The 24,576-nt window shown below is 39.0% G+C and overlaps 2 protein-coding genes across 10 annotated transcripts in view; one reads left to right on the plus strand and one right to left on the minus strand.

The window, feature by feature from the left end:
• Window positions 1-488: 488 nt before the first annotated feature.
• LOC132129284 (endothelin-3-like) lies at window positions 489-7,180 on the minus strand. Of its 2 annotated transcripts, none has more exons than XM_059540814.1 (4): window positions 6,355-7,180; window positions 5,604-5,790; window positions 1,149-1,289; window positions 489-902 (listed from the first exon to the last, which is right to left on the minus strand). In XM_059540814.1, the coding sequence occupies exons 1-4, from the start codon at window positions 6,416-6,418 to the stop codon at window positions 854-856; spliced, it is 441 nt and encodes a 146-aa protein (XP_059396797.1). In that variant the 5' UTR covers window positions 6,419-7,180; the 3' UTR covers window positions 489-853. The 2 variants fall into 2 exon arrangements, with proteins under 2 accessions (XP_059396797.1, XP_059396796.1); XM_059540813.1 differs by having other exon boundaries at window positions 5,604-5,811.
• Window positions 7,181-13,101: 5,921 nt separating this feature from the next.
• LOC132129769 (band 4.1-like protein 1) overlaps window positions 13,102-24,576 on the plus strand; it is a 57,835-nt gene continuing 46,360 nt past the window's right edge. For 4 of the 8 annotated variants that reach the window (XM_059541514.1, XM_059541515.1, XM_059541519.1 and 1 more), the window contains exon 1: window positions 13,102-13,332. The gene's annotated coding sequence lies outside the window, so the exon portion shown is untranslated. The remainder of the gene's footprint in view (window positions 13,333-24,576) is intronic. The other 4 variants (XM_059541517.1, XM_059541520.1, XM_059541521.1 and 1 more) reach the window with 2 other exon arrangements.

Consider the following 24,576-nt stretch of genomic DNA (forward strand, 5'->3'; position numbering starts at 1 on the left):
AGATTGTTTTGCACCCTCAGATTTCAGATTTTCAAAAAGTCCTATCCAAACAAACCATACATCAATGAGAAAGCTTATATATTCAGTTTTCATATGATGTATAAATCTCAATTTTGAAAAATGTACACTTAATACTGGTTTTGTGGTTCAGGGTCACACACACACACACACACACACACACACACACACACACACACATATATATATATATATATATATATATATATATATATATACATATATACATACTTTCATGCATGAATAATAACATTTGAGCTCAAAACTATCTTAGGAATATAAAATGTCATGTCAGGAGGTTGAAAATTGCGGCGGTTAATCTAGAAATCTTTTTCTCAGGAGACTTAGAGTTCCTTTCAGTTCATCCACAACAACAGTGTTACAATGTTTCATTTTCTGCTATCAACCAAAGTGTAGGAGCCTCAGTGCATGTAAAAATGAAAGATCTTCACCCTCCATCTGTGTGCTCTCTGAAAATCAGCCCACAAGGTGGAGATAATACAGAGTGTAGTTTACAGGTCAATTTACAAGCCTCCTAATTTCAAGGACATCCACTGAATATACGACATAAAGTCAAGCTGAAACAAGTGGACATAACCCTTGAAGCAAGGACGTGGGTCCAGATATGCTTCCGAAATCTGCAAAGAGTTTTCTAAAGAATACACTTGTTACCGTGGACCAGATGAATCAAGGGCGTTCCAGGAAACATAATACGGTGACGAATGTGGGGTCGATTTGGAGCCAAGTCTGTAAAAATCCAAAACCACCTAGTCAGGTGCCCAGTTTGATGCTGATCATCATTCCTGATCTCAGAGGCTCACGCTGTGACGTGTTTTTACCCAGGTGAACGTCCTATCAATCTTCTGTCTGGCACATTCTGTGTTCTTTAAAATTAAAAAAAGAACCATTAAACATGATCACACATAATGATGGAATCAGAAATATAGAAAAAGGTAAAGGTCTTGAGAATCTGAGAATGTATCAACACAGAAAAAATACACTATTATATCTTCCCCTGTGACATAAATGAGTGATTATTGACTACATTCAGTCTTCGTTTTGTAGATGATGAAACAAATAAATAAATAAAATAAAATAAATAATTTTGCTAATGAATTCGTTTTGTGTACCTTGCATCACAGAAGTTGTAGCACTGGGCATCACTGTGTTCTGCACATGTGCAGCGATGAAGCACCTTCGCTCCTGTCCCACTGGAGCGTCTCAGTCGCTGAGGGCTGCGGTAGCTGGACATGCCATACGGGACTGTGCGCCTGCAGACAGAACAAACACACTCTTATTTTGGACATTTCATGATTTTTAATAATAATAATAAAAAAAAAAAAAATAATTAAATTCTGTCATAATGCACTTACCCTTGTGTTGTTTGAAACCTATACGACTTAAAATTGACTAATACCAAAGAAGTTTAAAAGCTGTCCATAATCAATATAAACAGTTTCATCCAGCTTTATATGATGAACAGATTTATTAAAGCTTTAATTCACATATACTGTAAGCACACAAGCATAAATTGAATCACATATGTGATTAGTCTTACTGTCGCTGTAATAAGTCGCTGGGGTATATTTGTAGCAATAGCCAAAAAATTATTTGTATGGGTCAAAATTATAGATTTTTTCTTTAATGGCAAAAACCATTAGGATATTTAGTAAACATCATGTTCCATGAATATATTTTGTAAATTTCCTACCATAAATACATCAAAACTTAATTTTCGATTAGTAATATGCATTGGTCAAGGGTCACATATGTTAAATGCAAAAGCTCATGCTTTTGTCACATGTTAGAACAAACCTCATTGGTTCTTGTACATCACATATTTGGGTTTCTGTGTTTATCATATTTGATGAGCTCTATGCATGTGTCAATCATTGTATATATGAAGGCTAAACTAATCTATATATATGAATAGAAGCCTAAACTATCCATCATATAAAATGAACGTATCTATTCACAAGATGAAGATTAATTTTATAATGCTATTACTACCTTTTTGGGTCTTCTGAGTTTTGGTTACCTAGACTTTCAGTGGAGGGACAGAAACTACTCTGTTTCTTTAAAGAAATATCTTAATTTGTGTTTTGACAATTAACCAAAATCTTATAGAGTTGGAATGACATCAAACTAACCCGTTGAGAACCATTTCCCCCAAAAGAAAAAAATTATTCAAGTGTTTCTTTGCAGTTAGTTCCGAAATGACAAAATGAAAGATTAATAATAAACAATCGGTCAAACATATCTGATACTAAATGCATAAAACTGCTGCCATCCACATGTCACTAGAGCTCAAAATGTTGCTTTGGAAATACTACGGCAATCATAACAAATTCAAGACTGACTCTGGAATGATTTAAGGGATTCATCAATTGCATTTAAATGTGGTTGTCGTTCCTGATACTTTCCAGTGCACATCTGGCCTTTTTGTTCAGTATTTTTCACAAGAAATGTGCCGTAGTTGTCTTTCATGTCAACTTAAGTTTGCATATGACTAACATATTAAGCCGCTGTTCCCTTTTCTCCCGTGCACAAATATTCAGTAATGAAGCTGAAGAGGTATGGCATTGCTTTTGTGACAACAGGTGTGCTGGTAAATCATGCTAAAACATAGTTTTGATTGTGTATAAGCATCACAGACAACAAAGCCATAAAAGACGAGCCAGTTCTTCACAATCATGCCAAACAGCTTATTAAAATTTAAATCACTCCACATATGGCACACGTTTGGGCTGAACTCACTCTGGCATAAGGAACAGATGAACACTGTCCAGTCAGATATAACAATTCTGTTATGAATCTGTTGATGGATTTCAAACATAAACTAGCAAAAACACAAATGACCAAACCAGTTTCAGAAAATCATACACTACTGTTCAAAGGTTTGGAGTGGTGAGGTTTTTTATGCGCACCATTTATTTGATAATAAATACAGTAAAAAGTGTAATATTGTGAAATGATATTAGAATTTAAAATAACTGCTTTGCATTTAAATATATTAAAAAATGTAATTTATTCCTGTGGTGCAATTTTCAGCAACATCAGTCTTCAGCATTACAAGATCCTTCAGAAATAATTTTCATGTGCTGATTAGCTGCTCAAGAAACATTTTGTATATTATTTAATAAGATTTATTATTATTATTATAATTTTTATGCTGAAAACAGTTGTGTTGCTTAATATTACTATATATATATATATATTTTTTTTTTGTTTCCAGGATTATGAACAATATTTATATGTAAAATAAGTATTTTATGAAATTACTTTACTGTCACTTTTCATAATGCATCCATGCTGAATAAAAGTATTAATTCATCTCAAAAAATGTTGAAGCCAAAACCTTTAAAGCCAGTGTACTTTAAATAGCTTAAAAATAGTTTCAAATTCTGTCGTCATCTATGTTCATGTTATTCCAAACTTGTATGACTTTCTTTCTACTGCTGAACACAAAAGACAATATTTGGAAGAATGTTGGTAACCAAACAGTTTTAGTTACTATTGACTTACATTGTATGTTAAAAAAAAAACAAAAGCCGAAAAAAAAAAACCAGTGAAACAACAAAATTTCTTCCTTTATGTTCCACAGAAGAAAGAAAGTCACACAGGTGGAAAATCCCTTTAACACCTGAAACTTTGTAAAGTATGGTATGTTTTTATTATTGTAGAAGCTCTAAAAGAGGAAAGAAATCTGTTATATTTAAAACAGCTGGAATTGCATTAACACTTGGAGATAAACCATAAGAGGCTGTCTCTGATGGGTTGGAACAAGGGCCAAAAATCTTTCTGCAGACTCATCTGGGAAGGCTTCCATGCACTTTATATGAGCTTCTCTCTGATCTCCAGCCACTTTCTTCAGAACGCATGCCTCTCATCTCACATCACAAGTGTTTGCTCTCATGTTGACCATTTGGTTTAAATGTGAAGTCAGGGGTCTGAGCTGAATTCCTGAAGGATCGCCTGTCAATATCAATGGTGAGTGATGTGCCACAACACATTGTAAGTCATAGTTTAAATAGCGTAGCATCAGTCTGAATCACTCTACTAAAAGTCCTGTGGCGATCTCTCATGTTTTTTACTAAATAGTGATAACTCATTCATGGCTGCATGTTGTTGAACAGCTAAATATATCTATATTTAAAAATATATTATAATCATGTTTGCTGGCTATGGAATCATATTGAGTAGAGCGTGTTAAGGAGCATTAGGTATGGCCTCATTTTAGTATTTTTTTTCTGGCGAGCCATTTTTTTGTATTTTTTATTGTACATATACTGTTTGTGCTGGCTGTGAGAAAAAGTGATCTTATTCGAACTCTAATTTTTGCGAATCCTCTGCTTCTATTGCATCAGCACCATGGACAGTAACTGTTACCATGGAAACACAGTCATGTCAAAATATGCCTGTGGTAAGTATTGCAGAAACTTAAGTTAAATCAATGACAATACTTCAGTCAAGTTTAACTATATATCCATCAAAATACTAAAATTTATTTAAGTCACGGTTGAATTGTAAAATACCATATATATACAAAATACAATATTTTATAATTCAACCATTAGTTAAATAGTTAAAATTACGATGTGTATATTATTATAGTATACTGCAGTTCAACATTTTTAGAAGATCAGTACGATTTTTTACATTTTATACAGCAAATACAGTAATATTGAGAATTTTTTTTTTTTTACAATTTAAACAAAAAAATTGTTTTTATATATATTTGAAAATGTAATTTACTCCAGTCGTCAGTGTCACGTGATCCTTCAGAAATCATTCTAATATGCTGATTTGATGCTCAAGAAACATTTCTGATTATTATCAATGTTGACAACAGCTGTGTACAATTTTTTAATAAATTAAAACTTTTAAGCAAAGATGCATTAAATTGATCAAAAGTGACAGTAAAGACATTTATAATGTTACAAAAGATTTGAAGATAGAAATAAATAAATAAATATTTAAATATATTATTTAAAAAAAAAATGAATTGAATTGAATATAATTTACTCAAATGCAAATATAAAAAAAGTGTAATGTAAATATTAGTGTGTTATATTTTTCATTAAATTATATGTTTTAGCAAACCTAATAATAAAATGCATAATTTTTCAGGCTGTACTGTATTATTTGTTATTATTATTTATAATCCAAGCTAAATTATAACTACTTAGCGTTCTATGAGTCTTAATGGAAAACAATATTGGTCCAATAGAAAAAGAAAGAGAAAAAACAGACAGAACAACCATATCCAATAACTCTCAGTGCTTCTGTCCTGAATATAAAGGTCACAGGGTTGATCATTCATCCAGCCACAGGCCTGAACATGAAACTATGAAAACAGATTGTTCAGGATGACTGAGAGACCTTGCCCTGATCTCATGCATGGAATGCACGTTCCCAGGGGATCATTTTGTTCACCTCTCTTGAGACCAAACCAACAATACCACATTCAGAGGAGGGAATGTCTGTTTTTGCAGAATGTTTTACCTTTAAAGTACACACTTTAAGTATATTTTGACCAAATATGTTTGCCAAATTGACTATTAAAAAAAATGTCATGCACTCACTGTGGAGTGTTGATCCAGATGATGCCCAAGTGACAGTAATAAACACATTCCCTATCCTTAAAGGAGTAGCAAGTACAGCGCTTGGCTCTTGTGTGGGTGTGTGATGCTGAAATGAGCTCTGCTTCTCTCTGCTGATGTACAACACTGCTCGGATCATCAGAGGAGACTGGAGATGAGTGCAGGTCTCCTGTCCGGGATAATGATGCACCTTTAATTTGAATGATAACCAGTCATTATCAGAGGGCATAGCTAATGTCCAAGCACACTTAGTGTGTGCAAATGATGTCTATTTAAGACAATGATTATATTTGTGACTTTTAGTTTTCTGTAAATACTGTTATTCTGATTAGATTATAATTAATGACAACGTAGGCTAATGTAGCTAATACAAATTTATTGTTTCACTGCACAATATTATAATTGCATTAAACTACTGAGCAAAGAAAATTAATATTTGCTTAATATTCATGACAATGCATATTAAGCGTATTTAAATTAAATTCAAATTAAACCCAGCATGTTACTATGTCTTGTGATCTGGTCATGTTGAGATGCACCCGCCAATTAGCCACATAACAGTCGATAATGAGGAAAGTCATAAGGACTTAATGACATACAGTACTGTACAGGATTAACAGAACTTAAAACTAGTCAAATAACAAACTGTTAATGGCTCATATAAATTTTAAACCCACTTTACTCGTGTAAAACTCACAAGAAAACAGAGGTTCAGTATAGTTGGAACACTTACCCGCGGTGAAAATGTTTAACAAGCTCACAATTAACAAAAGAGCAGCAGGAAACCGTTTTGCCATTTTGCCAGCGTCCTTCACTGAGCGCGCGACCGAGATGTGAACAAGTTGTCAGACGCGATATCCGAGTTTCTAAATTAAAAATATCTTCCAAAACATTTTCACTTCAGTCCACAAACCATTTCTGAGCACCCCCTTCTTCATCTCTGAAAAAGTCTCAAGTGAAAAGATAAAAAAAAGCTTTTTTCAACGGTCAGGCAAAATGTAGCCTATTTATAGCCCGTGTTGACACCACCCACTAGTGACCGCGCGCACACAGTTCAGAGGAGCGACTGATGCTCTGAAACATGACAGATCATGTCAGCATGATATTACAAAAATAACACGCTTAAGAATTTGGATACGTCTCTTCGTTGTCCATCTTTTGTGTATAGATATCCTTAAACAGTCGGTTATTTACACTCCATTGTCTCTGTGCACTTCAGGAACTTCAGCACTAATCATTCTCAGCTTTGAGGAATTCGCTCGCGCTTATATAGCTAGCTACCTATTCCATTTTTTATTATTTTACCTTCATAGCTGGAGGACATTAAGGTTGGCCTCTTGAAAACCAGTCATATTGTTTCTGGTCTAACTCAGGTTACAACCCTGCAAAATAATAAACTGTGGCATCTAGCAACCCTCACTTTTATTGCAACGATCTTGTGTGCTCAGTGACTTTTTCCTTTTGGGAATGTTAATTAAAATGTGTCACTATAAGGAATTTTATAAGGTTTTGGAAGGTAGTAAAGAGGAGCTCCAAGAATCCAGTTTTCTTCATGTACTTAGTCACCCTTATTAAATTGTATTAAATGAATAGTTTGCCCAAAAATGAAAATTAGTTGAAATATGTATATGCCCTCAGCCCAGATGAGTTTGTTTCTTCATCAGAACAGATTTGTAGAAATGTAGCACTGCATCACATGCTCACTAATGGAACCTCTGTAGTGATTGGGTGCCGTCAGAATGAAAGTGAGCAAGCTTTCATTCTGGGGTGAACTATTCTTTTCAGTGGGTTCACACCTAATTCTTTAAGTGTTTTCTTTGGCGAAAATGTTTCAAGATATTATTTTATTTTATATAAACACATTTCTACAGAATGTTGCATTTGAAGAACTTATATGGTTTCTATGCAGGATGCTAAAGAGTGAAACATTTTCCTTTAAATGCACAAAGTACCATAGAGTCATTTCAAAGCAAATAAAAATTTGTGCCCGCTGGCCTGGTGACCTCAGTTTCCTCGTCAGTGTAAAGTTTGACAGCCAGTATCCCTCAGAGAATTTCAAGCCCCTTTATAAATCTCTTCAGGGTCTGCCAGTGTTGTTTATCACCTAAACTTTTCTATTTTAGGTCACATTGTTAAAATTTAAGACACTTCTGTGATATTTAGTTCACAGTGTACCCAGAGTTGAAAAAAAAAATGTTTTATTCTCTGTTGTATCTAATGTTCTATTCCTGACAGATAAAATAGCCTATTAGATAGACATGCTATTATTGAATGCAAAAGGACACATTTACTTATCTGAATTTCATGAGGGTCTTGGCAGAAGCTGTATTTGGGCATGGGACATGCCTATCCCTATCCCTAAATCGAACCCACAAACATCAGGAAGTTTTCCCATCCAGCGCCCTGGTTAACTGCAGTGGTGAAAGAGGAATTCCACACCAATTACATGTGAAAAAAACAGAACCGAAACAATTCACTCACAGGCATCTCTCATTTTTGTGGAAAGTGGTAAATAAGGATTTTTCATATCAGCTACTGTAATTTTGCAATTATTTCAAAGTGATTGTAATTCAGAAATACCCATAGTCTGACTGCGCATTAATTCAGATCAAATGTATATACAATTTTATATAACCACTTCACATTGTACCCTTTAAAAGTTGGATATTTGATTAATTGCTATATCCTTTGCAGATATAATTTCCAAAGGTGTTTACCTAACAACAAATAATGTTTTCATAAGCACTGAGAGTTATGATGAAAAACATTTTTGGAGCCAGACTCATGGGGACATTTATATGTATGTGCTGCCTGGACGTTTGAATATTTAAGTAGCTCTACCTCAAAAGCCACTAAGTACATACAAGGGAATATATGTTACACCAGTATTCAAACATACTGTGCACAAAGCAAACACAGTTTGATTGCAGCCAAGTAAAACACCATGCACTTGAAGCTTTGCCCAGTCCCAGCTGTGAAACTATACTGAAAGTATACTTTACTTTAATCACTTTCCTGACCCTACCATGACTTGAAATTAATATAGGCCAGTAAAAGGGCCCTTTCCACTTGAAGAAAATAAAAAGTGTGTAGAAAACCTGACACCTCATTGAGAAATGTCATATTTTACAGAAGTTTGTTGCTGTAGTGTAGAGAGATTATAAAGTATAATTCATTTTGGAGAGAAACTCGAGAAAAACTAAAATCTCCAATAAATATACTGGATAAAATTTCCCAGTTTAATCTTTTTTTCAAATAAATTTCACAAAAAAAGGAATGAATATGGGGTTTTGTTTATTACAAAAACTATACCAACAGTAACTGAACAAAATGTTGAATACAAAAAACACAGAATCTGTGTTTTTACAAAAGAGGTTCCCACGGAGTGGATTGTTGCGTTGAAGAAAGCTTGTGTGCTTCTAATGTGGTCATTTTCTGTGAGAGGTCTGAATGTCATTGAGTTGTTGGTGGCAATTTAAACAACTAGATGCCTTTTGTTTGCATAATGCATTGTACTACAGCCTCCATGATATGAGCTTTCAGGGTGAGTGTTTGGAAAAATGGCAGAAAATGCTTTTCTTGCCATATTAAGCCTGAATCAAGTAGGCATCTGGGGGACCCTCACTAAGTTCTGCTTCAATTCATTAAAAAGAAATACATCAATGTTGACTTGAAATTGCATCCAAGACACTGGAGAGCACTCGGGATGGAGATTCAAGGCATTGGCAGACAATAGTGAGACCTGATTACTTCATTATGTTGGGCGCCTTCATTCCCAGATGGTTCACAGACCAGGGCCTTTTGGACATACTCATTTTATTTTAAGGTTTACAATTTTTTCAGGAGGAAGTGTCATTGAATTTTGCCACTCAGTTTGAATTTAATTTCAAACGTCCATTAAACAGAGTAATACAATTCATTACTCTTAAACACACTATGCACTGATCTAATATTTGAATACTCCTCTCTGATCATAAAACCTTTAAATAAAAATGAAATTGAATTGCTCTGAAGCATTACACAAGCTCAGCTACAAGAACGCCTGCTTCTCTGCCAGTACACACATACAGAGACGATACAGCTTTAATACATCAAACTTATACTGCAAGTCTTGCTTGATGAACCTGACCTTCATATCCTACATTCCTGAGATTCTCAAACTGACTTGTCAAGCCCAGGTTAATAAAACACATACCTGAGGGATTTTTTTCCAAAAAAAAAAAAAAAACACATTCAGTGTGTGCATGATAAACACATGTATGCATGAAAACATTTGCACATTCACACCTTTCAATTAACAGAGGCTATCCACTGAGCCATAATAGAGATGTGGCAATATCTAGTTTCACCGTGTGCTTGCAAAAGAACATGTGCAGCTAATTTTCTTAACGTGAAAATGTTTTTGCTTTTTTCCCTAGAAATGTCACCTTAGGGGCTCTGTAGTATTAAAACACGCTACACTCTCAGAAAAAAAGGTACAAAAGCTGTCACTGGGGCAGTAGCTTTTCAAAAGGCACACCTTTGTAGATAAAAAGTCCATACTCGTAACTTAAAGGTACATATTGTTACCTAAAGTGTACATATTAGTACCTAAAAGGTTCAAAAGCATACCTTTTGACAAGGTACTGCCCTACTGACTTTTTGTACCTTTTTTTCTGAGAGTTTACAATGAGTAGTAATGTGATGAATATTCATGTAATAAACTCATCTACATTTTGGATGGCCTGGGGGTGAGTGAATTTTCAATATATTAAAATTTTAGGGTAAAAAATTCATTTAATAAAAAATGGTAATTGTTACAGTTTTGTCAGATAAAGTCAAGCAATATGTTTTCTTGCAGTATTAATTCAGTGAATTTAACTTAAAAAAAAAACATGAAAACTTTTCATTTTTGCTAAATTCAGTGAAAATCCCTTTTTTTAAATCATACTTATCAAGCATGATATTCTCAAGAGGAAAAATTGCAATATCATTTTAACACAGCAATAATAATGCATCCTCTCCCTCAGATAAATGTGTAGGGGGAGAAAATGAAACAGAATCTCGTTCCTAAAACAACTCAATGACACAATCCTGTCCACATCTGATTGGTTGTTACATTCGTCCTCCCTTTAAAGTTAGCTCTGACAAACTCTCCCATTTTCTTACGATATGTACAATGAGTAAGATGAACTGAGGAAGTGTTTTATCTTTGTATGTGACACACCTTCCTCCCTCAATCTATTCCTCAAACCACTTCATCAGTTATTGTGACCCTCCACAATCCAGATCACAAGATTTGTTGTATCAGGGAAGGTGTTGAATCAGATGATCTGGTTTTCCATCAAGCCACAGATTTTACACTGGATATTTTAATGTATTAATATTACCACCATTCAGCTTCCAACAATATGCACAATTCTTAACCTGACACTGGCTGAAAGGAGCAAAGACAATGTTTTTATTTTAATGTCTTGAACTGTTTTTCATACAGTAGTTTCACGCTCTCATTATTTAAAGCAAACCACATTTATCTTGTAAGTGAATCCATATTAAATGAAGTCTGGGTTGTATTTTTTATTTAACTTTGCATGTTTTTGTTCATAGCATGAGAGGATGAGGACATCTCACGCAACCTGTCCATGTTGGCATCTACCTCATTTAGCAATAAGTTCTATAAAATGTCAAATTAATTTGTGTCAAAATACTATTAGACTCTTTTTGACATCTACAGCAAAAGATATGGTGAGTGTTTTCTCCTTTAATTTGAAGCCTGCTGTATTTATGCCCATGGTTAGCTGTTACCATTAGCATTTAGCATAAGTTTTTCCCTGCTGTGCACAAAACCGTGGCTTATATTTAGTTTGAGATTTACCATTTTAGGTGGCCTACCATTTGTGTTTCATAATCCCCATCTCTAGTCCCCAAGTATTTGATTTGATCTTTTACATGACATATGAACTTTTCTTGACATTCCCTCCAAACCCACAAAGGACTGAAAACAAGGGTGTTGTTTCCCAGTAAAATATGCATAATGATGGTAATTACTCGAAAGATCGTCCTCGTCGCCGACAATGATTTTCCCACATATTCTGTTCATATGGGAGCAGCGAGTTTCACATCAGGCCACACTGACTGTGTACACAACACAAAGGCCTGTGAATGGACCATTACATGTTCCGAAAAAATAATGCTGCCATCCTCTGGTTGAAATATTAATAGCAACAGTTCCAGCTGTACCCAACACAATTATAATGGAGGATTTTTTATTATTCCACTGGAGTGGTTTATTATTCCACTCTCAGTTTTTGATTTTTCGTTTGTTAAGTTTTTTGTCAGTGTTTCTTGAAAAACAACACAAATATCTGCTCTTTAATAGCCTCACACATGACCATTTACACACTTGTGTATGTAAGGACTTTCATCTGTACACTCTGCTGTAATTTTTTCAGCATGCACACTTATTTCCTGCACTGTAATTACAAATGCACTCCCACTACAGAGCATATTTCCTATCAGGCAACAACCTCACTGTTTAATATGGCTGAATACGCAATAATAGCTACTCCAAAAAAAAAAAAAAAAAAAAAAAAAAAAAAATTATATATATAAATATATATTGTATGAGGTTAAAACTTAGCCACATGTTAAACTTTTATTAAAACTAATAACAATAAATAAAAAAATAAAAAAATAAAAATAAGCATGATGGTGATTGAATGAACATTTAATAACCCTGTGATTACATTCCGTTTCATCAGCAGGGCATTTAAGACTGTTCTCTTGATTCAAAAGTGAGGGATTTCTATCAGCAGCTGTCTGTAGGCAGAAGGGCAGTTGTTTGTGTGGAGTTGGGATTCTTTCTACACCATAAGACACTGTATTTCTATTTCTGGAGGAGGATATAGATTCCAAGTGCTGAAGTGCTGAACTAAGGTAAAAAATGTCCTCTTTCTCCTCATTTTTGATTAACATATATACATTATTATAGATTTTTATTTGTATTTTATTTATTTAACTTTATTTATTGATTGATTTTTAGATTTAGTTTTGAGTTATTAATTCTCAGGTTTGTTGACCTCTAAGTGTTTTATTAAATAATAATAATAACAATAATAATAATAAATAACAACATAATGCATCCAACAGAGAGTTAATACACTTATATAAAATCAGTAATTGAAAAAATATTACCACATGGAGCATATTTTTAGTTACCTGACAAATTTTTTTTACCTCGCACTGGTAACTTGTATTTGTCTGTATATGGACAAAAAAATTCTATTCTGGTGTATTTTATTTTATCTATGGTTACTCGCGCTCTAACGCAATATATATCCTTACGGTACAATTTACCTTAACATTTCATTTGTTGACTGAATTAGGAATGCGGTAGAGTAGCCTAATTGGACGGGCATAAAGGCTCGAAGCGCATTCGTGATGATGAAATCTGTGCGTGTTCAGTTGAGCGCGGCTCTCTAAGCGGTGAGGAAGGAGTTTGGTGTATTCCAGCGCGCATACGCCCCCTACCCTCCTCTCCTTCTCCTCCTCTTCTTCTCCTCTCCTCTCCTCTCATCCACCCGAGAGAGCTGCTCTCCCCCCTCCGCTCATTCATCCTCTCGGACAGGCTCCATCCTTTGACGGGGAGCAGAAGCAGCAGGGCGGTGGCAATCGCAAACCCTCAATGCTCGGCATTTGGACGGAAATCCGCGCGTCAAACCTGGAGAGACAGGTAGGGCTCTTTGTTGCGATGTCATCCCGTGTACGCTCACTATCCGTGAAGTGTGCACTATAAACAGGCTGAATGTGCCTATTTGAACGAATCAGCCTATGTGCCCTTGCGATGAGCCTAACATTTTGCGTTTTTCTGGCATTTGACATTTTGCGCGGCAGGCCGGTCTCTTAACAAGGCTTTGCTACCGCTTTTGGTCATGTGGTCATCTTTTAACATAAAAAATGGGCTTAGTGAAGAGGACAGTGAAAGGATGCCGTTGTTATACTGAACAATATGTGTAAATGAGCTGCACTTGCCTGTCAGTGCAGGTAGGCTAATCTATTTGACTCACAAGAGGAAAATAGCGCTGGAAAACTGAACCCTTATATATATATATATATATATATATATATATATATATATATATATATATATATATATATATATATATATATATATATATATTGCATAAAGTGAACTATCAGGCTTTCGGGTTTCGGACGCTGTGTTTCTTCCCGTGGTGTGCATTGTATCACGTGCAGAATAACGTTTTGCCGTCCGAATAGGCTACCGGGAGCTCCACTGTAATTTAAATGTGGCTCATTGTTGACTCGGATGTAAGTGGGGTGTCAAGGCTGTTTAATGAAAAGAGGGTGTGGCACCGGGGGCAGTCGCGCGCGCATTTTGTGGCTGGAGCAGCCAATTAGCTGAGAGCGGTTGAGATTTATGGAGAGAGCGCGAGTATTTACGCACCATGTTAGTTTGCTATAATAGAGCTGAAGGAGCATGCTGGGAGAAAAATGAACATTTGCCAACGCGTTCCAGAAAACAACTGGACTTGTTATGTGTTTGTTTGTCTATTTGTATTGTGTGGCTTGTTTATACTACAGCACCCATGTGGTTCATGCCATATTTTTCTGCTGTGTTTTGTTTGAATAGGCTCAGATAAGAACCCAGTACAAAAGTCTCCAGCAATTGGATTGCAAAGTCATGTTGCTTTTCAAACCATGAAATATTGGGGAGATTTAAAATTTAGTGTTTTTAGACCTGGAAAAGTAATGGAAATAAACTCTAGGACAAACATCACCTACACTCCTACACACCTACAAAATAAAGGTTCTTTATTGGCATCTGTGGTTTCTTTGAGAATCTTTAACATCCATGGAACCTTTTAATAAAACTCTCTTAAATATAAACATTTTATTGTTAGAATTGTTGGTTCCATGAAGAACCTTTAACATCCATCCATGCACTTTTAACAATAATGGTTTATAATTGGTATCTATAGATCTACAAAGAACCTTTAACATCCATGGAACCGCAAAAGTTCTTTGTATTGAAATATTGCTTGTGTGATTATTAAAATGTTCTTCACACAATGAAGAAAAAAAAGGTTCCATGAAGAACCTTTAACATCCATGGAATCTTTCCACTGCACAAAGGTTCTTTAGTTTGTTAAAATGTTCTTCAGACTAAATAAAAATGGTTATTTTAAGAAATGTTTACTGAAAGGTCTTTTGGGTAACCCATAGTGGTTCTTCTACAGCATCACTGTACCCCCCCCCCCCCCACCAGAACCTTTTTTATTAAGAGTGTATGTCTATTTCAAGAGTACTTTTCATCTGCAAGATGTGTTTTTAGAGAATTGGCACATCTGTAATAAATTTCTTAAACATTCCCTGCCAGATGTTAAGAAAGACATGTAGATGCATGTGTTAGAGACATTTATAATTTAGTATTTGAGTCGCTACTCTATTAAATATGCCTATTAGATGTTGTACTCAATAATTAGATGTTTTCCAGATGTTCAGAGCTTTTGGAGATTTACAGTATTGCATGCTTACTGGGAAGTCATGGGAATTTCTATAATCATTGTGCACATTCTCTTAAATTTAGCTTATATTGAAACATTTCAACGGCTAAATACTGCTTTGGGAAAATCAGACTTGCTTAGTAATTTCTGATTTGAATCATTATTTAAAATTTCTTATTCAGTAATTGCAAATGGAAAAGTCAAAAAGTTTCCTGGTTTATTAATCAAAGGGGATGACTGAAAACCACAGCAGACACATACTATAAGAAAACCATAAAAATAAATTTAGCTTAACAATAACCAATCATTCCTGTCAGTATAGTGGATCTGTTGCCGGACCACAGAAGTGCATTGGTCTGGATGACCATTTCATTTATCACATGTGAATTTTGGCATTGTTCCTGCACGATTAGAGTTATTAATAGATTAAAAATAGCTTTGTTTTGAACCTTTTTGAACAATTTGAATTGGGCGTCTTACTGCTTTTGAATTTACTACATTTTAGCATATTCTGAAGAAAATGTGAGTGCTATAATGCTACAAGCTCCTCATAGGTTAGAGCTTTGTTACTGTATGTGATTGCTGGGTTTTCAAAAAACCCACCCACAAGTCTCTAATCCCTCTTTTAATGTAAGTTAGTGGGATTTTATTGTCCGCCAGGCAAAAATAGTAAGTCTTATCACTCAACCCTTGTGCGCACATTCACACTGGTTTTATTACAACGTTCAGTGCATCACATGATCAACAGATCTATTCCAATCTGCTTTCGTGCATTGGCGATGAACCATAGAGAGCCCAGGGAGAGCTCATCGCTTGTCATATATCACAGATGTTCAGTCTTTTCAACCACATAATATTTATTTCACGTTTCAGACATTTAAATACACATAAGTACTAGAAAATACCTAGTGATGTCTATGGGAATCTTTTTTTTTCACATCAGAAACACCTTGTGTAGGTAACAACAAAGTGTATTCTTTGCATACTTACCTAAACATCTTTGAGAACCAGAATGCTGGATATTGCACAGTATAAAGCTAGTAAATATTTTGAATTAAAAGGAACTAAGCCATGTAACCAATACATTTGTCATATAGCTCTAATGTGTCATATAAATAACAGTAAAATAACAGTGTAACTCACTCTGGGGGCTCAGCTTGAATTTTTGAAACTTACATGTAAAAGGGTAAATAGGTAATAGCACACCTCTTCAACAAGCCACGTGACTTGAGAGGTGTCTTTTTTTAGCAGAATCTGTGGATGAGTAATGCGTCAAAGTGTAATACTTCAGTTTCAGGTTTGTTAAAGTTTAAAAAAAAAAAATAGAATGAGCAATAGTAAAAGTAGGCACTGTTAATTAGCCAAAAACGTCTCTAGGTTACGTATGTAACCCTAGTTCCTCGAGGGAACGAGACACTGCGTCAAATGTGCTTTGGGGAACGCGCTTAGCATGAGCGACTCTGAATATCGTGTGTAATCAGTCCAATGGAAGAGCGTGACGTCACAGGCGGGGTGATGTAAGCGACCAAGAAGCTATAAAAGCACGTGCCGCACAGCTGGCGTCAGGTTCGAGTACCAGCAAGCGCCGGCAGGGGTGCCGGGGGTATGGCTCCGAGACGCAGCATCTCGTTCCCTCGAGGAACTAGGGTTACATACATAACCTAGAGACGTTCCTCTTCAGGAACTCGAGCTGCGTCAAATGCGCTTTGGGGAACGAGTACCAACGCCGCCAGACTACCAAACCCCTGCCTAGTGTGTATCCAAAGAGCACAGCTTAGGACAAGAGGACAGAAGCGCCTGGAGTGACTGGCATATCTAGGCCATAGAATTTAACAAACGTAGAGGGAGTGGTCCACCCCGCAGCATTGCAGATGTCCAGCATGGATACACCTGCTAGGAAGGGCTTAGAGGCCACCTTACCCCAAGTAGGGTGAGCCTTGGCTCCCGACAGCGGGGGACGACCAGAGGACTCATAGGTGGCGTTGATAGCCTCGACTATCCAACGACTAATAGTCTGCTTAGAAGCAGGACTACCCCTCTTGGGGGGACCGTAGCATACTAGCAATTGGTCAGTTTTTCTCCACAGGGCAGCTCTGTGGACGTATGCGTCCAGCGCTCGAACTGAACACATACAATTTAGCTTCGCTTGGTCGGGCTCCCGGAAGGGAGGAGGACAGAAGGCCTGCAGCACTACAGGTCGTGGTGTAACAGAGGGAACCTTGGGAACATATCCTGCTTGAGGGTATATGAACGCTTTGGTCATGCCAGATGCAAACTCAAGATAGGTGGGGGCCACAGAGAGGGCCTGAAGATCTCGTACAGGGCGTACAGTTTCCTCGTTGAGGGAGCTCTGGATTGGAGGAGGGTCTCAACAACCTCAGTTGAGAGACCAGCTGCTAACAGTTGTGCCCCCTCAGGGGCCACACCCACAGCTTCCACAACTCCGGGCAAGGGTGAATTATCGTGCCCTGTGCCTGTGAGAGTAGGTCTGTCCTGATCGGTATCTCCCCTGGAGAGCCGTCGAGGAGCGAGACCAGGTCTGCGAACCATACTTATCCCGGCCAGAACGGGGCTACTAATAACAGACGGACCCCGTCCCGGCTTTCTCTCGCCAGAACTCCTGGGAGCAGAGAAATAGGGAGAAAGGCGTACAGACGAAGCCTCGGCCAGGTCTGTACCACAGCGTCCAGTCCCAGAGGAGCTGGATGAACTAGAGAGAACCAAAGGGGACATTGTAATGTCTCTTGAGTCGCAAAACGGTCTACTTGAGCCCTGCCAAATACTCTCCATACCACCTCTGGGTGAAGCCTCCATTCCCCATGTCTGCTCCCATATTTAGTTTCCCAGGAATATATACTGCTCTTAATGAGAGGAGTTTGCTCTGGGACCACACCAGGATCTGGTGCGCCAGCTTGTACAAAGGGCGCGAACGCAGACCTCCCTGGTGTTTGATGTAAGAGACCACCGATGTGTTGTCGGTGCGCACAAACACATGGTGACCCCTTAGGTCTGGGATGAAGTGCTTCAGTGCACGATAAACTGCTAGCATTTTTAGACAATTGATATGCCATGTTAAATGGCGACCGCTCCACAGACCACGGGCAGGGTGGCCACTCATGACTGCACCCCAGCCGGTGAGAGATGCGTCTGTCACTAGTACTACATGGCAACAAGGAGCTCCCAGCACCGGGCCTTGATTCAAGAACCAAGCTTTCTTCCACATGTCTAAGGCACGGAGGCAGCGCCGCGTGACCTTGATAGTGCAAAGTAGATTGCCCCTCGGGGAAAATCCCTTGGTCTTGAGCCACCACTGTAGGGGTCTCATGTACAGCAGGCCAAGAGGTATCACGTTGGACGCAGCTGCCATCAGACCCAACAATCTCTGAAATAGTTTGACAGTAAGTGACTGGCCTTCCCTGACTCTCTCGTCTGAGATGAGGATCGACTCGATACGAGCATGGGACAATCGTGCCTGCATCGCGGTCGAATCCCATACTACGCCTAGATAGGTGGTTCTCTGAACCGGAGAAAGTACACTCTTCTTGGCGTTCAGTCTCAAACCCAGCTCCCCCATATGTGCGAGAACGACATCTCAATGCCGAGCAGCAACCTGCTCTGACTGAGCTAAAATCAACTAAGCGTCGATATAGTTGAGAATGCGGATGCCCTGTATGCGCAGGGGGACCAGAGCCGCGTCTACACATTTTCTGAACGTGCGGGGTGAGAGTGCAAGGCCGAAGGGAAGTACTCGATATTGGTAAGCTTCGCCCCTGAAAGCGAACCTCAGAAACTTCCTGTGTTGTGGACGGATGGATATGTGGAAGTATGCATCTTTGAGATCTATTGTGACAAACCAGTCCTCGGACCTGATCTGAGCTACAATATGCTTGATTGTGAGCATTCTGAACTTCAATCTCATAACTGAACGATTTAAGACCCTCAAGTCTATAATCAGACGCAACCCTCCATCCTTCTTTGGAACTATGAAATACCAGCTGTAAAATCCGGACTCCCTGTCTTGAGGAGGGACCACCTCAATGGCCTCCTTCTCTAATAGGGTTTTTACTTCCTGTTCCATAACCAGACCCTGCCTGGGGCCGACTATCGTCAGGATGACCCCGTTGAATTTTGGCGGCGCAGAGCCGAACTGAATACGGTAGCCTTTTTCTACTATGTGCAGGACCCATTGAGATACATTTGGCAGTAGTTTCCATGCTGCTAAATAATCTACTAAGGGAATCAGTCTCTCAAGACTGACTTCTGGTGTAAGAGGACCCCGCAGGGGCGGCGAGCGTCTCAGCCCCGCTACGCGCACGGGCGGAAGATACTGAGACGGATGCTCGCTGGGGACCGCTGCGCCCTGGAACACTGGCAGGGTTGGCAGACCGGCCCCCAGAGGACGCTGTGGTGAGACGGGCACCGTGTACTGCAGTGTGTACCGCTCTACCCCAGCAGAGGCTGCCCTCTGAAACCCTGGACTTTTGGCGTCAGGGTTTCTTGGCCGAGGACTTCTTAGCTTCTATGACTGCCCTGAGATCTTGTTTGGGCCTTGAAGACCTCAGCCGAGAGGCGACGCTCTGTTTTTGTGCCTTGCGGTATGAGGAGCTAGGGTGCGGCTGGGGAATCTCCCGCCCAGATGCCCCGAGGGAGCAACGAGGGAGGAACTTATGGAACGCCGCTGCTTGTTTGCGGGCCTCCTGAAACCTGTCGACGACAGAATTGTCGACTGCGTCGCCGAACAGGCCAGTAGGCTGGATCGGGGCATCCATGAGGCAGACCCTGTCCCGCTCTTTCATATCGGACAGAGTCAACCATAAGTGCCTCTCCGCGGCCACCATAGCTGCCATGGACCGCCCAATCGCTCAGGCGGTCTCCTTGGTGGCGCGGAGGGAGAGATCAGCGGTCCTTCTTAACTCAGATATATCATGTGACTTTATCTCCTCTCCCTCGTCTAGCTCCTTAAGCAGGTCGGCTTGGTACGCCTGTAACACTGCCATGGTGTGCAGACATGCACCAGCCTGACCTGCAGCCGCATACCCTTTGCCCACCAAAGCCGATGTTGTTCTGAGTGGCTTTGAGGGCAGTGCCGGGGCCTTCAGAGACGCCGCCGCACTGGGGGACAGATAGCTCGCGAGCATCTGTTCCACCCGGGGCATCGCTCTATAGCCATGCTCTCCCATCCCCACCACATTTCCATAGTAATCAGATGAGGGGATGTAGAGGCGGGCCGAGAATGGGCGTTTCAACGACCTGGCGATCTCATCATGCAGGTCGGGAAAGAATGGAAGGCCCCGGCTGGGAGGTGGCTGACTCGCACGCAGGAAGCGTTCATCAAGCTTGCTTCGCTGCGGTTCAGTTGTTTTTTCGGCGGGCCACTCAATACTTAATTTGGCCACCGCACGAGTAACCACCTCCAAGAGCTCCTCATATTGCGGCGAATGGGGTGGCGAATCCCTGTCGACCGACTCCACATCAACCTCCTCGGAGGAAGAGAGGCAGAGCGTCGATCCCTCTCCCTGGGTGGAAGGAACCGCAGAGCGGGCTTCCGACTCCAGGGATTGGGCTCCGGATCTGGCGGAAGTGGAAGGAGATAGGGACTGGCCCGTCTCCATTCCCTCCACCAAATCCACTTGCGAACCCCACGAGTGCAGCCGCCGTTCTGCCTCGGCAGAAGCGGGACCAGCCCCGCGGGGAACGCTGGCGAAGGCCCTCTCCTCGAAGAGGGCCCTCCGGGAACGAAGCAGCCACACCGACATTCGCTCACAGTGCGGACAGTCGGCCCCCTCGAGAGCCAACTCAGCGTGCTTCGCTCCCAGGCAAACCACGCATAAGCTGTGTGTATCCCCACCCATTATATATCGCGGGCAGGGAGGAACACACAACCTATAGCGCGATTTGGAATCGCCATCACAATGCTTAGATTTCTCCTTGCTCTTCGGCATGTCTAGGAGCTCTAACTGGACAGACAACAGTAAATTAGACTCACAAGACAAACAAGTGACATTCACACACAGAGCGCTTGCTGAAAGACGCAAAGCTGACGCCAGCTGTGCGGCACGTGCTTTTATAGCTTCCTGGTTGCTTACGTCACCCCGCCTGTGACGTCACGCTCTTCCATTGGACTGATTACACACAATATTCAGAGTCGCTCATGCTAAGCGCATTCCCCAAAGCGCATTTGACGCAGCTCGAGTTCCTGAAGAGGAACTGTTTAATTCATGTCAAGGCTGTACCAACACCAAGTGGCAAAGATTCTGCAAGCTATTCCTGTAGCATGTTGTTTTTGGACTAATTGAGCACAGTGTGCTATTAATGGCAAACTGTAACTGTCCCGTCCTACACACGCCTCCAACATGCTCTCAGCATTCCTATATAACGTCTCATGAGTTCCCCTCATAGCAGTATATTGACATGCACTGTGCTCTGTGCAGGATTTGGCAGTTCTGTAAGAATGCAAAGTTAATGTTTTCACAAACCTTTATGCAATTATTGCCTTTGCAACTAAACAAAGGTAGTGTATATATATATATATATATATATATATATATATTGTATATTTCCCGTTCTCTGTGTGTGTCCAAAAGGAGAGTCTGTGTGCCTTAGAGTCAGGGTTGGGAAGGTTTTGATGCTCACAGAAGGAGAGCAGCCTCCCACGGGAGCTTATTTGTCTGTATATGAGTCAGTTGTATGAAGTTCTGCCCTGATCGTACAGAAGAATGTAAATTATTCAGAAGGCAGTTAAGCTTTGTGGTCTTGTGGGTGACAGCATGACTCGGTCTGATTGCTGTGACTCAGCGCAATTTTCTCTTGCCGCTTCATCAGACCCCCTTTTCACATTCATTGGATTCACTGACATCTTTTAAATGGACACGAGGCGAAAAATGAAGGGGGAGGTGGTGATGCCTTCCAGGAGGCACTGATACCATGAAGCTAAAAGCTGTTTTGCTTCCCTTAGTATTGAATCTGGCTTTGTCTTTGCTTATTTCCTAAGAGACTTTTTTATACTTTTTTCTATTGTGGTGTTTTATCGTGGAGTCATAGACCTCTCAAAAAACGGTCATTGCTGTTGTATTGTTCTGTTCCTCTTCTTAACTATAATTATCAGTCTTGCTAAAGCAATCACTGTTATTATTGCTTATACTTTGTTCTAAGCTGTAAGTAAACTTTGGGACGTAACACATGCTGTTTGTGCTACATACCACAAATCACATGATTTTGTAATTGTATTTATTATTTTAACCTTTGTAACAATTAGCCTACCTTTGTTTGACTTTCTGGCACAAATGGTCTTCCATTGGAACCCAAGCAATATCTAGAAAACAGATTATCAAGATTTGGTGCAGTGCTGTTAATGTTAAACTAACACTATTGAATATAATTTTTGTTCATTTAAATAATGCTGAAATAAAATTTCAATAATTTTTTTTTTTTTTTAAATGACAAAAGAAATTAAGAAAATTACAATTTAAACTTAAAATAAAATGAAAACAAGATATAAAAATAAAGGCTAATTCAATGCAGTAACTAAATGCTAAAATAACACTGATTAATGCAGTCACCTAACCACACAGAACACATTAGCATTTGCACATCAGTGGCATGACTGTAAGTTTGCGAGCACCTCTGACATTTGTTCTGAAAAAATTTAGAAGCTTTGTTAAATTTAAACTAACGTTTTGGTGTAAATGTAAAATTCAACAAGATGAACAAAGCTACATTTTTCTCAGAGATAGAAAATCTGTCTCTCTCTGTGTCACTGTCAGTGTGGACAGGTGTGTTTGTTTGAAACCGAAAAAAACGAATTTGCATAACCCTAATGAGTCTGTCTGCCTATACGCTCATTACAAAGTCCATTTGATCTCCCAGTTCAGCAATAAATCTCAGCCATTGCTGAGACTGCTGGATCGGTGAGGTAAGAGGGAAGGATGTATTGATAAGTGAATGCGGCTGGCCAAAAGAAAGGCTCAATCATTTGTGAATTAAGTTGGCTACATTGACTGCCATTTTAAGAAATTAGTTTAATCAGTAAATGAGCATTCCTTACTCCAGGCTTTCTGCCAATGCGTCTAGCAGGGACTGACAAGGGCTAATCTATGAGCTTTCATTTAACAAATCATACAGTTGCTATTTGGTCTAAGCAGACGTCATTCTAGATACGGCTTATTAACTTCAAACCCTTCCTGCTTTGAAAATCATAGACCTATATGTAAAATTCCAGAGTTAGATGTATTAAGTGCTTTGAAATTCACCCCCAAATGTCTATTTCAAGTTCCTCTTTATTAGCCATCTTCTGTGGTTTAAAAGCTGCAGTGCCACACAGTTGGTTAGGTCTTTACATTTAGGCCTACATAGCTTATATATGATTCCCTTGTCACCAGCAATGCTAAAATCTGAAGCTCGTTTTAAATTACTGCGAGAATTAAAAAAATGACCCAACTGATTAACGTTTAATATCAGTCATCAAGAGGATACCTTCTGGCTGAACTCACATTTAATTTTTTATTTGGTGGTCGCTTTTTCTGTACAGACATTATGTGTTTGTATCACCATGGCAACAGAACTTTATAAAGTGCACCAGTTTTAGTAGATCTCTTTACTTCAACGTTGCATAGCTTTTTGCTGTCAATTTCCTGACTTTAGAGATGGATTTATAAAACAGGCATCAGTTTGTCAGACTGAGAGTTTGCCATTGTGTCGCAGTGGATGTTTTAAAGGAGCTTTATGACAGTGACAGTTGTGGAGGTAGTAAACACATTTTGACTACATCGGAGTGAAGGCATACGCAAAATGAATTCATAGCCCAGATGTACTCAACTGGTGACTAAAAGAGTCCCCCATTCAACCCACAATTTTAAAATTTTTGTGAATTTTATAATTTGGTAGTAGTCAAATTCGTTACGCTTACGCTTAAATTATGGCAAGTACCAATTCGCTTGTATTTGTGTTTGAGCTCTGAGGAACGTCAAAGTTTTTTATTACATAGTGGTTTTGCAACATTGATCAATGTACAGGTACACATAGTTCTGTATTTTGAGTGCTTGATAGAACATATGAATATCTATTATTTATCATACTTACAGGTTGTACATCTTTAAAAAAATAAATAAATAAATAATTAACTTTCACAGTGTAGTGTCTTCTCTACATGATGTTAACCGGACAAACTAGTCGCAGTGTTCACGGCCGGTCAACATAGAATATAGGCGGGCATTATGCAAATGAGTTACCCTTCAATGTGTCGCTGTCCTTCGCGGAAGTGAGATTCAAATTTCTGACGACTTGTTTAGACTGGTCAGAGTTGATTCTTTCTTTTTTTCTTTATTAAGGTTTTTTTTTTGCCATTTTATGCCTTTTATTTAAATAGGACAGTAGGCTGACAGGAAGCAAAGTGGGTGAGAGAGAGGGGGGTTGGATCAGGAAAGGTCCACAAGACTCAAACTTGGGATGTC

This window comes from Carassius carassius, chromosome 46, assembly GCF_963082965.1.
Source record: "Carassius carassius chromosome 46, fCarCar2.1, whole genome shotgun sequence".
Classification (NCBI taxonomy): domain Eukaryota; kingdom Metazoa; phylum Chordata; class Actinopteri; order Cypriniformes; family Cyprinidae; genus Carassius; species Carassius carassius.

Coding starts and splice junctions, on each gene's coding strand:
- LOC132129284 (XM_059540813.1), bottom strand. CDS start 6,418: ATGGCAAAACGGTTTCCTGCTGCTCTTTTGTTAATTGTGAGCTTGTTA. Junction 5,812..6,354: donor GTTAAACATTTTCACCGCGG/GTAAGTGTTCCA, acceptor TTCAAATTAAAG/GTGCATCATTATCCCGGACA. Junction 1,290..5,603: donor ATCTGGATCAACACTCCACA/GTGAGTGCATGA, acceptor TTCTGTCTGCAG/GCGCACAGTCCCGTATGGCA.